This window comes from Labrus mixtus, chromosome 18 (genome assembly GCF_963584025.1).
Source record: "Labrus mixtus chromosome 18, fLabMix1.1, whole genome shotgun sequence".
Lineage (NCBI taxonomy): Eukaryota > Metazoa > Chordata > Actinopteri > Labriformes > Labridae > Labrus > Labrus mixtus.
Window position 1 is genome coordinate 24328631 of NC_083629.1, and position 19309 is coordinate 24347939.

The 19309-nt window shown below is 39.7% G+C and overlaps 1 protein-coding gene across 1 annotated transcript in view; it reads right to left on the bottom strand.

The window, feature by feature from the left end:
• Positions 1 to 4946: 4946 nt before the first annotated feature.
• The window catches only part of gfra4a (GDNF family receptor alpha 4a), a 170432-nt gene continuing 156069 nt past the window's right edge, over positions 4947 to 19309 (bottom strand). The window contains exons 7-8 of the mRNA XM_061062780.1: positions 13749 to 13912; positions 4947 to 6831 (exon numbers count right to left, since the gene is read on the bottom strand). Of these exons, the coding sequence (XP_060918763.1) occupies positions 6679 to 6831; positions 13749 to 13912 (317 nt within the window). The 3' untranslated portion in view covers positions 4947 to 6678. The remainder of the gene's footprint in view (positions 6832 to 13748; positions 13913 to 19309) is intronic.

Here is a 19309-nt window from a genome sequence, read left to right on the forward strand (position 1 = left end):
TGTCGTTTTTACGATGAATGTATGTATGTTGTTTTTACGATGAATGTGTATGTCGTTTTTACGATTAATGTATGTATGTCGTTTTTACGATTAATGTATGTATGTCGTCTTTACGATGAATGTATGTATGTTGTTTTTACGATGAATGTGTATGTCGTTTTTACGATTAATGTATGTATGTCGTTTTTACGATGAATGTGTATGTCGTTTTTACGATGAATGTATGTATGTTGTTTTTACAATGAATGTGTATGTCGTTTTTACGATTAATGTATGTTGTTTTTACGATGAATGCATGTATGTTGTTTTTACGATGAATGTATGTATGTTGTTTTTACGATGAATGCATGTATGTTGTTTTTACGATGAATGTATGTATGTTGTTTTTACGATGAATGCATGTATGTTGTTTTTACGATGAATGTATGTATGTTGTTTTTACGTTGAATGTATGTATGTTGTTTTTACGATGAATGTATGTATGTTGTTTTTACGATGAATGTGTATGTTGTTTTTACGATGAATGCATGTATGTTGTTTTTACGATGAATGTATGTATGTCGTTTTTTACGATGAATGTATGTATGTCGTTTTTACGATGAATGTGTATGTCGTTTTTACAATGAATGTATGTATGTCGTTTTTACGATGAATGCATGTATGTCGTTTTTACGATGAATGTATGTATGTTGTTTTTACGATGAATGTGTATGTTGTTTTTACAATGAATGTATGTATGTTGTTTTTACGATTAATGTATGTATGTTGTTTTTACGATGAATGTGTATGTTGTTTTTACGATGAATGTATGTATGTTGTTTTTACGTTGAATGTATGTATGTTGTTTTTACGATTAATGTATGTATGTCGTTTTTACGATGAATGTATGTATGTTGTTTTTACGATGAATGTGTATGTTGTTTTTACAATGAATGTATGTATGTTGTTTTTACGATGAATGTGTATGTTGTTTTTACAATGAATGTATGTATGTCATTTTTACAATGAATGTGTATGTCGTTTTTACGATTAATGTATGTATGTTGTTTTTACGATGAATGTATGTATGTTGTTTTTACGATGAATGTGTATGTTGTTTTTACGATTAATGTATGTGTCGTTTTTACGATGAATGTATGTATGTTGTTTTTACGATGAATGTGTATGTCGTTTTTACGATGAATGTATGTATGTTGTTTTTACGATGAATGTGTATGTCGTTTTTACGATGAATGTATGTATGTTGTTTTTACGATGAATGTGTATGTTGTTTTTACGATTAATGTATGTATGTTGTTTTTACAATGAATGCATGTATGTTGTTTTTACGATGAATGTATGTATGTTGTTTTTACGTTGAATGTATGTATGTTGTTTTTACGATGAATGTATGTATGTTGTTTTTACGATGAATGTGTATGTTGTTTTTACGATGAATGCATGTATGTTGTTTTTACGATGAATGTATGTATGTCGTTTTTACGATGAATGTATGTATGTCGTTTTTACGATGAATGTGTATGTCGTTTTTACAATGAATGTATGTATGTCGTTTTTACGATGAATGCATGTATGTCGTTTTTACGATGAATGTATGTATGTTGTTTTTACGATGAATGTGTATGTTGTTTTTACAATGAATGTATGTATGTTGTTTTTACGATTAATGTATGTATGTTGTTTTTACGATGAATGTGTATGTTGTTTTTACGATGAATGTATGTATGTTGTTTTTACGTTGAATGTATGTATGTTGTTTTTACGATTAATGTATGTATGTCGTTTTTACGATGAATGTATGTATGTTGTTTTTACGATGAATGTGTATGTTGTTTTTACAATGAATGTATGTATGTTGTTTTTACGATGAATGTGTATGTTGTTTTTACAATGAATGTATGTATGTCATTTTTACAATGAATGTGTATGTCGTTTTTACGATTAATGTATGTATGTATGTCGTTTTTACGATGAATGTGTATGTTGTTTTTACAATGAATGTATGTATGTCATTTTTACAATGAATGTATGTATGTTGTTTTTACGATGAATGTATGTATGTTGTTTTTACGATGAATGTGTATGTTGTTTTTACGATTAATGTATGTGTCGTTTTTACGATGAATGTATGTATGTTGTTTTTACGATGAATGTGTATGTCGTTTTTACGATGAATGTATGTATGTTGTTTTTACGATGAATGTGTATGTCGTTTTTACGATGAATGTATGTATGTTGTTTTTACGATGAATGTGTATGTTGTTTTTACGATTAATGTATGTATGTTGTTTTTATGATGAATGTATGTATGTTGTTTTTACGATGAATGTGTATGTTGTTTTTACGATGAATGTGTATGTCGTTTTTTAGATAAATGTATGTATGTTGTTTTTATGATGAATGTATGTATGTTGTTTTTACGATGAATGTGTATGTTGTTTTTACGATGAATGTGTATGTTGTTTTTACGATTAATGTATGTCATTTTTCCTATGAATGTATGTATGTCGTTTTTTATGATGAATGTCTATATGTATGTTACATACATAACCCTAAAGTGTCTATGTTTCTGTGAGAATGTGTCTTTTAATCAGGTGCTGATACAGGAACGGTCTCTGATTGAGCAGTTAAACTGGAGTTCCTGCTTCCTGATTGGATTGAACCTGACATCACAGCTTTTTGATCTCAGCTGCTTCAGTCGGCTCAGCTCTTCACTTCCCACTTCAATTAAAACCAGCATTTGTGTGGGAATCATCCTTTGATCTGTGTGTGACTTAAGGAACACTGAATGTGTTAGAAATTAAGATGTTGACAGATTTAGTGACAGTTAGCTTGTAAATAGAACAAATACAGCCTTTTGTTTGTTCCTTTTTGTCTTCTGTTCATGAGCTTGGAACACAATTAAACAGCTGCTTTGAATCTGAGTTTGATTTCTTGGGAGTGGGATGTGTCTAGTTTTCCCTAGACTGGGGATATAACATACATACATACATACATACATACATACATACATACATACATACATTCATACATTCATACATACATACATACATTCATTCATACATTCATACATTTATACATTCATACATACAAACATACATTCATAAATTTACAATTCAGAAAACTGTTTCTTTTACTTCAGAAAGGGCGTATACTTCCTTTAAAACCCAGAGGTAAACATGAACTTAGATAAATTTGGACAAATGTCAAGAGTCCCTTCTTGACAGGTGATCAAAAAATATCCAACCAAGTAAAAAAATGTTCCTCCTCTCTGCTCGAGAAAACAGGCCAGAAGTCATCTCCATTTACAGTGTTGTCTTTGTCTGCAGGATGTAACACGTGTCACATCTGGGGTTCTGTCGGTGGAGACCATCAGGGAGCAGGTCGGTCAGTCACCTCACCGTGCTGGAGCTCGCCACAGGATGCCTGTCGACTGATAAGTCACAGGACAAATCAAGACGCAGGGATAAGGCTCAGCTGGTATCACATCATCAGAAGAAAGAGAGGCTTTTAGAAATGGAGGACAATCTAATCGCCATAAAACAATACACAACAAAGTTTTGATGAATGCTTTGAATTCAAATTTAAGAGATTAGTTATCCAAAGCACTGGACTATATTCTCACAAACATTGAGTGCAAATCTAATTTTCTATCGATAACAGGTTCATTCTTAAGATAATAGGGCAAGATAAAGATTTAATTTATCACAAGAAAAGACATTTGCTTCCTTCAAGAACACCAAAAAAAAATGAACGGAGAGTTTGAAATTGAGAGTCTGCTTCGTTTGATTGTACCTCATTTCATCAATTCAAAATCCCTGTCATGATCGTCAGGGCTCTCAAACTGAACCGTGACTGAAATTCAGTCTTCAATCATTTCATCTTCAGTCCTTGATGTGATGTTTTCATCTTTAATCAGCTGCTACAGGTGCACAGTTAACATCTTTGCATTCTTGATGTATGATAAACACTGCTCATGATAAGAGGAAACAAGCTTTAGTTTTCCTGCTGTAACACGTTGATTGTCTCGTTATCTTGTGATGTAAAGGCTAATTTGTCAAGATAATGAAATAATTAACTCATGAGAAAAAAAGCTTGGGTACAAACTTGTAGCTTCAAACCAGTCAGAATTATAACCAGATTGTGCAGTTCTCCTCGGTTCACCAGAGCCTTTTAGCATCTTTAGTCATTTCAACACATTATCACATTTTGTTTGTCTTTTTCCAGCTGTGCAACTTTTTCTCTGTATAATAAACCCTTTGGCTCACTACCTGCCTGAAACACAAAGGGTTAAAAAACAGACGAGTTTCTGAACACATTAGTACATTTAGCTCTTAATATTTAGAAATGAAAACGAACTCTGAGCTGACCGTAGTCGAGACGAACAGGCGTAACCGACCTGATGGAGAGAATATGCTTACTTCGAGCTAATGTATCCAAGTATAATTTACATGGCATTTTTTTAACAGCAGCAACGGGCCTGAGCGCATCTCTGGGAAAAAGACAACTGCTGTGTATGAGTATCACTCGTGTCGGAAATCACTCGGAAGCTATGATTCTTGAGATTCGGACCATGTGAACCATTTGAAGATTGAACCAACACGGCAGCCACAATCTACGCATCTGTCAGACCACCTCCATCCATTTTTTCTTACCGTCGGAAGTCGCCTGCTCCTCCGGTTTATATTCCAACAAAAACGGTCCTGCTGCATCACCAACCTTCCCCATGATCCATAATCCAGTGAAAGATTTAATCCAAACACATTACATCCATGACGACTCACAGATTGATTCAAAATGTTCACTGTAAAAGTGTTTAAAACCACTTGTTTGAGGCTATATCAAGCAAACATCAGGGTAACAGGAATATTGAGGGATAACACTCAAAACAGGCGGGTAAGCAAAGATGTAAAGATACAAAGTATGGAAAGTAAAATCCCGAGACGTTTTCAAAGTAAAACTTCAATAATCTTTATTGTATTTGGATGGCAGCAGAGAATGATATCTTAAAACCTGGGCAAATGAAACCAAACATATCTTGCATGACTGTGATTTGAGTGTACTGTCCCTTTAACACAGTCCTTACAACCCCTGTTGAACGGTTTCTTTTCCTTCCTGCAGAACGTGAACAGACAGAATCCAACATCTCTTGTGCTGTTGTGACGATATTATGAGACATATTCCATGAGCTCTTTGAGGTCCAACTTGAATCAAAGCGTGTTATTTTCATCCAGGGGGGTTGAGACATTAAGCAGATGTTGTGTCATTAAGTAATGCAAAAGTGAAACAAATGGGTGTCTCTTCATATAACTGATTGCAATGGCAGCATTGACGATGACACGTTCCATTATGAGAGCGTGTGCTTCAAACCAACATCGACTCTTTCAATCTAAACACTTTCTGCAGAGCTGTGCTGATTCTTAAAACCCTCTGGGAGTCCCATGCCGCGTGAAGAGTCCCAGCAGGTGGTGGAGCCAGAACGGGGCACCACCTCCATCTCACAAAACTCTCTGGAAGGACGGACGCATCCGTTCAAGCATCAGAACCCGCAGCGTCTGTTCTCCATCAGTCCTCGCCCGCGACGGCAAAGCACGATCGGTCACACACGCGTTGATAAATATCTGTTTTCTCTGCGGCAAAGTCCACGTACATTTAAAAATATAAACTTGTTTCCATCTTTTGTTGCTTCACCAAAAACCACACGATTTCTTTTTTTTTTAATACATTTCTGAAGTGGAACAAATGGAAATGTTGGCGAGGCGCTCAGACTTAAAGCTGAATGAGTTCATGAAGCAGCTGATGGCTTATCAACAAATTCAAACATAGTGAAGGCTAAAAAGCAATTTAGGTCCTCGTTTAACTGAGTAAAATATTTGACAGACTTTTGGATGTCAGAAGTCGATAAACAGCCGATGTTTTCTCCCTACTTATAATCTTTATTTGGGAATGAACTCTTCATCCGACCACTTCAAAGACGACTCGATTATAACGTGTGCTTGTATCTAACTCTCTGGGAAATAAAAAATGTGGCGTCGTAACAATGAGCAGAGCGCTGCATGTGGGACAAACACACACAAATCCATCTTAAATCTTGTGAAACACTTCATCACAGTTCATCTGAGAGAAAAGTCTTTACATTTAATATTTTTCTTTTACATCAAGGAATGTTGAGGGACAAAAAAAAAACGTTTTTTTTTTTTGTTTAGTTTTACATATTTTTATATAGTTTTCCTTCACCCGCCGCCGCCCCAGTGTCTCTTCACTGTACACCTTCACTCAGGTCCTTCTTGAAGTAGCTTGGACGATATTTTCAGATGAGTAAAGTCGGCGTGTGTGTGTGTGTCATGTGTAACAGTTTGTGTTTGGGCAGACGTGAAGCAAAAAAAATGAGGTGTGTGTTTTCCTGTTTTTCATTCCCAACCCTGCGGCGCAGAAGCTGCACCCTCTCTGGACATCATCTGAAGGGCGTGAGCTGCACAACACATCTGCTCAGAGTCATGATTCACAAAAAGAGATAAAGTGTGATTGTTGTGTGAGGGGAGCGGGGCGGGACAGAGTTGCCCCTTTCCCCCCCTTTTTGACACGTAGAAATGGCTATCTTTCTCTCTCTCCCTCTAACCCACCCTCCTCCCCCAGGTCTGGAGTTTTGTCCATGGAGGCCAGGTTGAGCGAGGCCTCCTATTGGTTGGAGAGAATCAGCACAAACAGGCAAACAAAGCCCGGCATCAGCAGCAGGGACAGGCGGACGGGCTCGGCTCCGCGGTCTGACAGGCCCGGAGAGGGGAGGGTGGAGTCTTCCTCGTCGTCCCACAATCTGTCGTTCTCGTTTACCTGAAAGAAAGCAGACACATGTCGACATAAGTCATCCTTTTCTTTTAGCCACTGTAAGATTGTGAGCTTCTTCAGGGGCAACAGTCTGAGTCTGTGCAGAGTCTGTGCTCACATATTGCATCACTCCAACTAAACTGTAGTCTGCAGATATTTCCTGCAAACTTGTCTCTTGTTTTGTATGTGCTGTGATAGGAGGGGGAGAGACACATCAAACAGGCATTCCTGCTGTTGCCATGGTGATATCGGACACCGTCTGACTGTTTGTGCAGATGCAGCAATTAGGTAAAAAAAAGTCCCTCAGATCATGGCTCTGCTTCCACTGTGTGAGTATGCAACATGCGGGAAATTCATCAAACCACCATGGAGCTCATACCGTGATCCCCCCCCCCCCCCCCCAAACTTTACGATTGTGCTGAAATTTGGCCCATCTTCAAAATCAGCCGTGCGACCAAAACCTCAGGTCAGTAACGGCCTGAAAGCTCACAGTGCATGCTCAGCATTGGGAGAAAAAGGAAACAATATTATCTGTTCAGACAAAACACCAACAATATGATTGAAAAAGGAGCGTTATAATGACGGTGATGGCGGCTGAATATTCCCCAGACACGGCTGAAAAACAAGGCGAGTGATGAAGGACATCGCCACTCATCAGCAAGATGCAATTTGTCTGCTTGAGGTTCAAAAGTACTCAGAATAAACTCCTCAGTCGGTGCTCCACTTCCTCCACACATTCCTCTTTTCTTCCTTCCAACACTGTCCTTCACATTCTCGAGCCCATCAGACATCGATATCATTTGGTGTTTTTGCCTTGCAAATCATTTGACTGTGGAAAAACAATCCTCCACACTGAGATTCTCACTGACATGTATATGTAAATGTGGACAAGGACACCAGCCTACTTCTGCAAGATTAGATGAGAATACATGTATTTGAATGTTTGTTCGTTACATTTGGTTAAATGTTTTGATGTTACTTTCTCAGTTCAACAGTAGATAACAGTTACATGTGGGCTCACTTTGGGTTTATGAACCTGAAATCTTGAGATTTAATTGCAATTAACGTGTATTAAAGGTCCAATCAGTGAGATGTGTAGTGAGTAAAATGACAAAGTGATCTTATTATATGATCAGACATTAAGGAAACATGTTGAAGTGCTGGCTTCTCTGACAACAATGCAGCAGTCAGTATGTCCTCCTTCTAACTTTAGATTCTGCTCCTGAATGCTCTGGATTTGTTTGGACCAGAGAAGGTAGGCGCTTTTAAGGCGACCCCCCCACCCCACACACGGCCGTTTTGGACGCCCCTCGGTTTGTCAGATATGAGAGCAGTTATCAGGTCTAACCAACAGGTGTTGCAGCGATGGAAGTGGGAAAGAGAAGTGGTTCAGATAGAAGTGATTGTACCCGACCTAAAAAGCCTCTGCATGTTTCTAATAAGCTCCACGAGCAGAAACGTGCTCAAACTAGGATCAATATTGGAGATGCTTTTGAAAAATGGAGAGAGGTTAGAACACAGAAAGGTTTACAGACCCATGCAGAGCTGGATAAACACTGAAGCTTCAGAGTCCACCACATGGTGACCTGTGTGAACATCGACTCTAGAGAGTTGAAATGATTGATCTATAATGGATTGTTAGCTGCACTGTTATGCAGATATGTGTTTATGGAGACAAATAAATTATTTTCAGACTACCGTCGATGAGACAGTACGTTGTATTCCAGTGCGGTCTGACTGCTTTTGGTTTCCATATGAACCGTGTTTCCTGCACACTCCGAGGACTGCTGAAATGTAATTGGTCGAAACAGCTCGAACCACAAACGCACTACAAAACGGAAACAAGAATTCGCCCCATGCCTGAAATTCCAGATGTTTTTATGTAGAATCTGTAAAGAGAGGTTATGACTGGACAGACTGGATGTAAATCTTGGATTAGACTCATTTGTCAGAGCAAATCTAAAATGAGCTGGTGGATTCATCTGTTTCTAAGTCTAGGTGAAAATTGGATTGAAAATTATCTGTGATACAAAACCAGGGTGAAAATTGGATTCTAAAATGCCTTAACACCATTTTTTCCCCTGATATCTTTTACCTTGAGGGACTTCTATTCCTCACAGGAGATAATATCTCTCAGAAATATTACAAATTAAAAACGAGTGAAAGTAGAAAAGAAGAAAAGACTTAAAAACTTGAAATGGAAACAAAATCGTGACTACAAAATAATTGTTTGATTGTTAAAGATATATCATTAAAGGTGACATATCCTCCTCCTCTTCTTCAGTTTAAATAAGTATCAGAGCTCCTCAAAACATGTGTATTGTTCTAAATCCACTCTGATCCTGTATTTGATCATGTCTATAAACCCCTCTATTTCAGCCCTGCTCAGAACAGGCTGTTTCTGTGTCTGTACCTTTAAATATGTAAATGAGCGGTGTCTGACCACGCCCCCTCTCTGGAAGGGCTTGGGTGTACTCGGTGCTTTCTCGCTCCATGTCCTATTGTTTACGGTGAGAAGGCAGACTCAGAGGGCAGAACAAACACCTAGCTGTGGGAGTGTCACCCACCTGGGGGAGGGGCTACTGCCCTTTGTGACGTCATGAAGGGAAAATCTCTAAACAGCCTGTTTGAGCACACATTTTCTGAAAAGTGGAGCAGGCAGAAGATGGAGAGGATGGACTTTTCTCATCATTGGGGGGTTTGTAGACGGACTAGAGACACATATTAGAGTTAGAGGAACATGAGGAAGTGTTTAGCACAACATGTGACTTGTCTTTGTTGGTTAGACGGCGGTGAGCGACAGTTTTCCCGACCGCATCTCTGTTCAATCAGATGACTTCTTGTGTTTTTATTTTACTGGAAAAGTCAACTGGAGTTTATCGTTTTTAACAGAGACAGCCGGTGTCTCCGTGCGTGCTTTATCAAACAATGTGTCAACTCCTCACCTAACGTCAGCTGGCTAAAGTCAGGACTTTGACTGGCCATTTCACAGGAAATGCGTCTGGATGTTGGTGCGTGTGATGAGGCGACAGCTGACCGGAGCTCATTAACTGGTTTAATTATCTCTGGTGTCGACTCAGTAACTCTTTATCTGATCCTGAGCTCATGCTGCACCATCAGGTAAAGAAACCTCCATGTTGAACAAAGTGTCATCTCCCTGTTTACTTTTCCATAATATGCTACAGGCTGCTGAAATCATTGTGCGTGGGTCGAGGCTTTCAGGGACCCGAGGCGAGAATACATAATTTGGGCTTTTGGCCGTTTTTTCTTCAGCTCTCCCTGTGGAAATCACAAAGTGGCCTAGTTATACGCTCAGCCTGGGAAGTTTATTCTATCTGTTGGCACATTGTCAATAATGTTATCTGCTGCATTCTTCTTCTGGTCCCATTAGGAGAAAATATAAAGGAGCACATTTTCTTTGCCTGGCGTGATTTAAATTATTTACACATTTGTCCCTGTTATTAATATGTGTGTATGTTTATGTGTATGTCCACATGATAATTTATGATCAACAGAGTTTAATTGTGTTTGCTCGACTTGTTCACTGTAAGGAACTCATTAATGATGTTTACTGAACCTGTTTAAACTGAACTATGAATATGAGACAGCTGAGGTGTTTACACCACAGACTGTATGAAACAAAGTCTCAGTGACATCACCCTAGAGGTGTTTTAAAGCCCAAAGATGGCGGTCACCATCGAAAAAAAAAATGCTGACTCGACATAACTGTCTCTTAATCTAGAAACAGGTGAAGAGGTGGAGCTGAGACCGGCCTTAAACCTCCTGACAAAGCGCCAACATATCCATCAACTCAGCCACGCCCCCAATTATGAACATTTGTCCAAAAGGACAAATGTGTGACTTTTTGATCCAGTAGATGTCATGTGATTGGTTTTTACATTTTCCTCTCATGGCTTTCACAACATGTAAAACTTTGAGATACCGAGTCTAATTAGACGAGAAATTAAAGCCGAGCCGTCTGAATTAGAGGTATGAAAAACAGCAACATCGTCCAGAATACCCTGAAGACCCCCGACATAAACTCAACACTGATGTTTCTACCAAGCAGCATCCTCCAGTGTTGAAAAATGAAGCTGATGTGGAACATTTCACTGCACATCTGTATGAGTATGTGACAAATACAAATCTTTAATTTGAATCTTGAAAGTGCAAAAAACTGCAGTTCCTCGAGTGTCCACTAGAGGCTGGCTGCAGAAGCACAGGAAGTCACATACACACCCATTCTAAAAAGCCTGTTTTTACAGCAGAATTTAACATGTTCACAGCCTGGTTCAAAAGACTATATTAGTCTGATTAGCTCACGTCTCGATCGGCACACACTGTATGGCGGGTGATTTTTTTTTGCAACGCATCCGTTTTGATTTTCTGAGTGATAAGTGTTATCCATAGATAGGCGTGTAGCTGACATGATTGACAGGTGGGCGCGGTGTAACGGTTCATCAAGAGGCTTAAACCCTGCCTCAGCTCCAGCTTTCAGCCTGTCGTTAGGTCGACTGAAAGTTAGACTGAGTCAGCATTTCCAGCATGGAGACCGCCATCGATGGGACTCCAGCGCCCCCTGCAGGAACAGACGGGTGACGTCACTCAGGCTTTATCCATTAATATTCTATGGTTTCTACGCAGGCTGTTGCAGATTCCAATAATTCATCACAGATGGTTTTACAGACTTTGCTTTTAATGTCATGCTCATTCTAAGATTTATATGCAGAACATTGAATATTTTACGCTAAGAGGATCCATGTTTACATATGCAATCACTATGAAAACAACATTTATATTGAAGTGTGTCATCCATCATTTTCTCATCTGTTCTCGTTCTATAATTTCCCCCCTCCAGTAAAGTCCTGCTATAATATTTAAACGACCAATAGCTATGAGCTTATATAAGACAAGTGTGTTTACATTTACTCTGGCTTGCTTGTTCTTAATCGTCTCAACTCTGTTATTCTCATTACGGTGTTTGTTTTATGCTCCACTTTGGGTCCTGAATCCTCTTACTGCTGCACACAACTAATGAACCCTCTGGGATCAATAACGTTACATCCAATCTTACAGCTTCAAAGGCTGCTTCATTCACTCGCTGCAATCCTCGACATGATAAACACTCATGAGGTTAGTCTATAGAGCGAGCAGAGCCTGAACATTGCACTGACCTTATCTACATAGACTGTAAATATTAATGTTTGAAGCCTGAGTGATGTCACCCATCTGTTCCTGCAGGGGGCTCCAGAGGCTCATCAGCAGCAGCCGCCATTTTGGAAATGCTGTCTCAGTCTAACTTTCAGTCAACCTAACAACAGGCTGAGAGCTGGAGCTGAGGCGGGTTTTAAGCCTCTTGACGAACCGTTACATCACGCCCACCTGTCAATCAGGTCAGCTACGCGCCTAACTATGGATAACACGTATCGTTTTCAAAAAACAGAGCCGTTTAAAAAAAACAAAAAACACCCCGTACAGTGTGTGCCTGTGATGACAATAACTAATCAGACCTTTTTTTTTTTTTTGTACCAGGCTGTAAAAATGTTAAATTATGCAGTTAAAACAACTTTTTTGCCTGTTGGGTGTGTATGTGACTTCCTGTGCTTCTGCAGCCAGCCTCTAGTGGACACTCGATGAACTGCAGGATTTTGCACTTCTGCATTGGTTTCATTTTCCAGAGGTTGCTGCTTGGGTTTGACACACCACAGAAATGCAGTACCTTTGACCTCTATGTGCTTCTAGTGATACCCTTTAAAAGCTTGTTTTCATGTCGTATAGGATAAAGTCGCTGTTAGATATGAAGCCTCATCACATATTTAGAGCTCAACTTTATAAGCTGATAAAAATACTTGTGGTATCATTAACAAAATGAAGTTATTTATTGAACAAAATGTTTATTGCTGTGGGCACTGGTAGTCTTGTGTTTAGTCCGCACGCCCCATGTGCAGAGGCTGTTGTCCACCGGTTGGGGGGCCCAGGTTCGGATACAACCTGTGGCTCCTTTCCAACGTTTTGTGTTCTCCAGTATGTTCTTCTCCACTCTTTGGTTGATATTGTTGCTCTTGATCTACACATAGCATTGATGTAAAGGTGAATATTCTCATTATAGCATCATATAGCAGACTCTGTTACTTTATACATGCATATGTGAAAACAGCATACGTTTATGGACCATGTATTAAAGGTAAACTCTCTGCACATTCAGCCAGAGAACTTCTTGATGCATGGTTGTCGTCTCCACTTGTAAGTGGAGATAAAACTGCTCTACTGACTCTGCTGTTTGTCTGCTGTTGTTTGATGTTTGTTTTACAGAACTCACCGTGACAGAAAAAAAAACGTTTTAACATGTGCAAAAGAGATGAAGAGGTTGGTGATGAAAGGTGCTCCTTAAGGAGGAGGCATGCATGATATATTATTCACATGTTATATGTTACACAGCTTGCACATGCTTTGGAGCATGTCAACACCACACGGAAATGTTCAATTAAATTAAAGCAATGTTGGAATGTATCCTCAGATATTAAACCTGAGCTGTGGGCCGTTTAGACTTGATGCCTTTTCTTTGATTTAACTCGCTCTGATTGTCACTTTGCACAAAAGCACCTCTCAAGAAACCCTGAATTTAAAAAGTTGACTCATTTGAGTTTGATTTAAATTCAAATGTCATAATGCAAACATTTAAAAAATCTGAAATGTGGACCCTTGAATAAGCTGGCAGCAAACAGGCACGTTTTGATTTTGTGCGTGTGAAATATTCAGATAATGTTAATCCCACACGTCTGCCGCTCCCTGCAGGATAAAACAAACACCCCAAGTTATCTGCAGCAGAGCGACCCACTTCTGCAAGAGCCCGTCTTCCATTAGTTCTCCTCTCTGTTTGGCAAACCGTACATCACATTTTTCAGTCTCCCATCCCGTCTCACCTGGGTAGGTATCTGTGCTCTCAGGATGTTCTGCTCTGTTTCCATGGCGACGCCTGGGGCGGTGGTCGCCGGGTGCGGGCCCTGGTTGTCTGTGGCTGGACTGGGCATCCCGGGCTGACCGGTTTTCACGTCGGACCCGTTCCCAAAGGCCTGGATGGCGTTTTCTAGAACACAAAGCATCAGAGTTTAAAAAAAAAGTAAAGCCGTGAGTGACAGTTTAATAGATCCACTCAAGTTCTCGCCATCTGAGGGCGAAAATGGAAAAACTTTTCACATCAGCCATCACCTCGACTTTCCTTTAGCCTTTTTTTTTTAATGTCCCCGCACGGCTCTTTATAATGTGATTGGTCACTTTATAATTATGCTCTGGGGGGACTGTAATTACAATGTGGTCATGGTATACGAGGACAACTCAACCTCTCAGGGTGAGTCATCAGGCGGCTGAGTGCGTGACTGTACCCTCTCTATGGACGGAAAGTTTCAAAGTGCAAAGAAATCACCTGTTGACACAAAACACACTCACTGAGTCTGAAACTAATCAAACACCATCATTTTATTCAAACAGCCTTGATAGAAGCGATATTCCCCATTGGATGTTTCCATCGTTTAAGCCTGGATTTCCAAAGTTAATAGTAAGTTGGGCTTGGGGCACCGGTGGCCTAGTGGTTATTTCATGCAGTTGCTGCAGTGGCCACTTGAGGCTGGCTCCAATAGTGAGTCAATCCCCATTAGGCCCCATGTTAAAATGCCCAATTTTCCAGTGGTGAATTTTACGATAACCGACCAATTTATGACACTTAAAGTTTTGCAATGACAGGTAGGTGCAGAAATCCATGTGGTAGGCTTTGCCGACGTCAGATTTTTTTAAGTAGACACTCGTGATAATAGACGAGTCGATGTTGACTAGTCGCTGATGAAGCTCTTTTTGCTGCATCTTTCTGTCCCTGATTTCTGACTCAATCCACAGTCTAATAAAAGCATAAAAAGCCCCAAAATAAACCTTCAAAAAACATCAGTCCAAAAAATCTGACTTTAGTCGCACACAAGGAAACCTCAAGAAAATGGTTTTGCCAACAGGATAAAAGAGGTAGAGGAGTAATGTGTGGGACACTGACAGACATGTTTAGTTTGTAACTATCTATCTATAAATAATCGCCCCACAGTTTGAGAAGCTCTGGATTAACCTGGACTCACTTTTTATTCAGAACTTTTTAAATATCTGAGTACAACACTTTGAGTGTAAAACAGAATGAGATTTTTTGTCGTTTGTCCGCACATAAAGCCTAAATCTCAAGTCTTAGTTGCTTGCCTCTAACTTATGTTTTGAAGTGCGTGGTTGTCTTCATCTTGTTGCACCAACCCCCTGTTGGGCTCATTACTGCCCCAAGTTGCCGGAGGGCAGAGAACAACAGCTGTGAGAACCGTTGTGAGAACCATGTTCCCCGATGTAAAGGCACAATTAACTCTTCACACTGACAAAGTTTTTGGAGTCACAGTTTTTTGGGAACTTTCAACAACAGCTTACCACTGTGTTAGGAAATATTCTGTTCTTTTATTTTAAATAAAGATGTGATGCATAAAATATAAACAGACACTTGAAGCAGCGTTAACTCTGGGAAGGCGCTGAAGTGTAAAGTTGACTTAATGTTGATAGAAGCAGCATGTCCATGTTTGGAGAATTTCACAGGCTACAAGAGATGTCAGTCATTGGCACAGTTTTCCCCATGTTGTTTGCTAAGTTACTTATTTTGTCCCTCTTTCTAATTCATTCATTTTACTTTTCCTTTTGTTTGTTTGTTTGTTTATGTCTAAATCTGCTTGCAAAACTGCATCGTACCACAGTTCCTCTCTTTTTTGTATCTCTTTTTTTTATTGTGTGAGTGTGTGTGTATGCACGTTTTGGTGAATAAAAGTTAAAAAATAAAAAAAATAAAAAGTCATTGGCACAGTTGCGTGCAATTGGCCGTCAGAAGAGGGGGCGGCACCTCCTTTCAACAAAGATTCTCATTGGCTGTTATAGGCCGCTAACAAATGTCAAATAAAGGTCAGCGGAATAGTGGAGTTTTTTTTTTAACAGTTTTGTGGATCGTTATGAGTCTGATGATCTTTTACTGGATTTAAATGGTGGGGACTCAGTTTGGTGGATTATTATGATCAGGAGGGTTCAGTAAATCGGTGGTTGAAGGGACGACTCAGTCCGATGGTGGTGGCTGGGCGTCGGGGACGTCAGGTGGTAGTAGTGCTCGCTGAAGGTTGGGGGGAACTCTGTCTACTCGAGAGTCGAGAGCTTCTCCTGTCGGGACAGTACTGACCCAGGTCATGAAAATGTTTCTTCTCGTTACCTGAGGCCAGATTTGATATTTTTAAATAACAGCCCTGACGTTAGAGCTTTGATTCATATCCTTTTAAGCCAGTAATATAAGCTGGGTCCTTCATGGTGGATTCAGCCTTTCATGCTTTTTTAAAAAAAACATCAAAGCCTCATTCGATTAATAACCTGGATGAAGGTTATTTATTCAATGTTTGGTTTGATGCAGGCGATTGATTTAATGTAAGGTCAGAATGATGTGAATTATGCCGAAGAATTTTTATTTTTCCCGTACTTTCATCACTTTCATTTACTCAGTGAAAACCAAGGGCGGCCCGCTCTTAGACCCTCTACAGCTGGCAGGATTCTGTCTTTAGTTAAATATGAGGAGCTCACACGGTCAGGGGCAGGAGAGCTCAATAAACACAAACCAGCAAAAAAAATCTGCTGAAGGTTCTCCAGATGCTGCAGGAGCGAGGAAATGTGGAAATGAATCAAAATGCTCGTTGTTACACACGACTGAGAGAACGACTGGAGGGGTGAATTTAAAAAAACAAGAAACAAGACTGATTGAAAATATTTCTTTAAGGACACATTTTATGTATCACACAAATGAGTGATGGACAGACTGGGAGTGCTCTGTTTGAAAGTTACTTCCATCGGTGATTGTTGATGGGAATTTGTTTTTTATTTTCAGTAACACTGAACACTTATAATGCATGAAAAGCACAGCAACCACCACCGTCCTCATTCATGCACTTCCTGCTCCGACCTCCACCTCAGCGGGGAGGAAGTGTGGACAACAGGAACGGAGAAATCCTTCCTGCAACTTATCCCATATGCTCTTTTGTAAAGCGCCTGGAGATAACGTTGGTTATGAATTGGCGCTTTACAAATATTGATTGATTGATTACAGTCTGAATCAAGTGGCTTCAATTTAGTACAACAGATGGAGATGGGGATGCATTGTCCATTTTTATATAAAGTCTATGGTTCCCCTGCAGGATTATAAAAAGGCGCTGTTCTCTATTATTCAAAGCACGATGAATGACATGTTTGTTTTTAGAACCAGCAGAGAAAAAGCTTCATCTTACATGTCGGAAATGTAAAATAAAATGACTGAACACACAAACAGTCTGATGGCCGCAGCAGCAGCAGAGTCACAGCGTCTCATCACCAAACAATAGTGACGTTAAATAGGTTTTGATTTGCCACCCGGCAACAACAGCAAACCATTATGTTCAACAAAAGCCACAAAATTAAAGTTGTGTCGTCTCCTGCTGTCGCCACCTGCAACATTTTGTAAATTCACGACCTTTTTTTTTTTTTTGTTCTGCCAGCAGCTGGAATCAATTTCTAGAAACTGATTTAATTTAGGCTCCGACTGCTCCGTCATGTCAGAGTTTAAAACTTTCACAGCGTGTTTGATGGATGGTGATGTGATGTAGGAGGTAAAGCTTAAAGGCAAATGTTACAGTACAGCAGGTGGCATCCTCACTTCCTCGTTATTATTATCCTGCATCCTCCTTTAAGCCCTCAGCTCACACACAGAGGTTCAAAAAAATAAAAATAAAAAACAGTTTGCTGGGGAACGTTAAATAAGGCCCAGTGTTCATTAAGAGATTTTGGGGTGGGGAGCTGGCAGCGCCCGGAAACCTCAGTTTCAGAAGGCTTATTGCTAGAGCTTACTGTTGCTAGGTTACTAAAGTTGACTCGTGCGTATTGTGGTAGTGACAATGTAACCAAGAAAACATGAAAACAATGTCAGATTAGTTTCTCCTCCGCTTCTTGTTGATGAAACCCCTTCCATGTAAACACGGCTCTGACAACAACACAGCCAGCGGGACTCGAGCTTCTCACTCATTGTAGACAGTCATGACTCAGAGACACATTTACACAGGACAGACTTTATGATTTATTTATGTGGAACATGTCGCATATTCTTCCTTTAAAGGCTTACTATGCGATTTTTTGATCCAGCAGATGTCGCCCTTGAGCACCAGCATGAAAACAAAACAACTCTCGCTGCATTGCTGTGTTAGCATGCTAATGCTAGCGATCTTTATTATGCTCGTATCTTCACACTGCATGTAAATTTACCTGAAATGAGCGTGATCTAGAAACACAGTTAAGCAGTGAGTACAGTATGTTATTCTTCTTTTCTCTAGTCCCTCAATTAAACAACTTTTAAACGCGAGGGGAGGAGTCAGCCGGCCGTCTGGGCGATGTAAACAAAGTGAAGATAGGACTCTGAAAACTCTGAAAACATCACAGACAGTGGGACTCGGGTGTTACACCCATTGTAGACAGTCATGACTCACAGAGTTATTTTCAGAGGAGATACTTGATTTATATTTAAGAGTGAAAAATCACATATAAAGACTTTAATGACAGCTAAAGTTAAAGTAATCAAACATGTGCAGAGAGAGTTTTTTGTAATAAATAAAATAATGAAACATTGTTTTAGATGAAATGATCCATCTGAATATAAATTACTCACTCAGTTCCACTAGAAGCAGCTACAACGTAAAAGTAAAAGTGCCTAAATAAAGTGCTTTGGGAGAGACTACTTAATTCACTCTTCATTTTAGAAATCCGCCTTGTTTTGGTGCATCGGACCATCTGTGTTTGTCAAATATTGACGCTGAAATTAAGGACAACAGCGTCCTGTCCATGTGGGTATGTAGAGCTTTTTTGGAACACAGCCATTTAATCTGAGAGCTTAAAACAGCGTGTGCTAACCACATCTCAAAATGATGAAAAAATAATGACACTGTTGGTGTTACTGTGTTTAAATGGAGTGTATGACAGGGTCAGGTTCAAGTTTTGATGATTTGTACGACCATTCAGGAGTTGCCAAAGAAGAAAAACCAAAGAGGGCAGGTGCTGAGTGGAGCTTAGGAAGTCGCTGAAAGCAGAGAAAGACGACTCGCACACCAAAAAAGTGTTTCACCAGGTCGATGTTTCAACACACCTGCTCTTCATCAGACCGAGGTCACATTGAACAGAACCATCTTAATGACCTACACTCTAACTCGGGCTTTCCCAACCTTTGGGTCCCGGCCCCATCTGGGGTCGCATGGAATTTTTATTTATTGATCCATGCAAAAATATATTGTATATTGAAATATAGTGAACACAGACTACTGTGGACCATAGCCAATGCCAAAAGAAGAAAAGGTTGGAAACCTTCTAACCTGAAAAGGGAAACCTTAAGCGTGTACTTTCTTTATGTGTTGCAGGGTTTAGTATG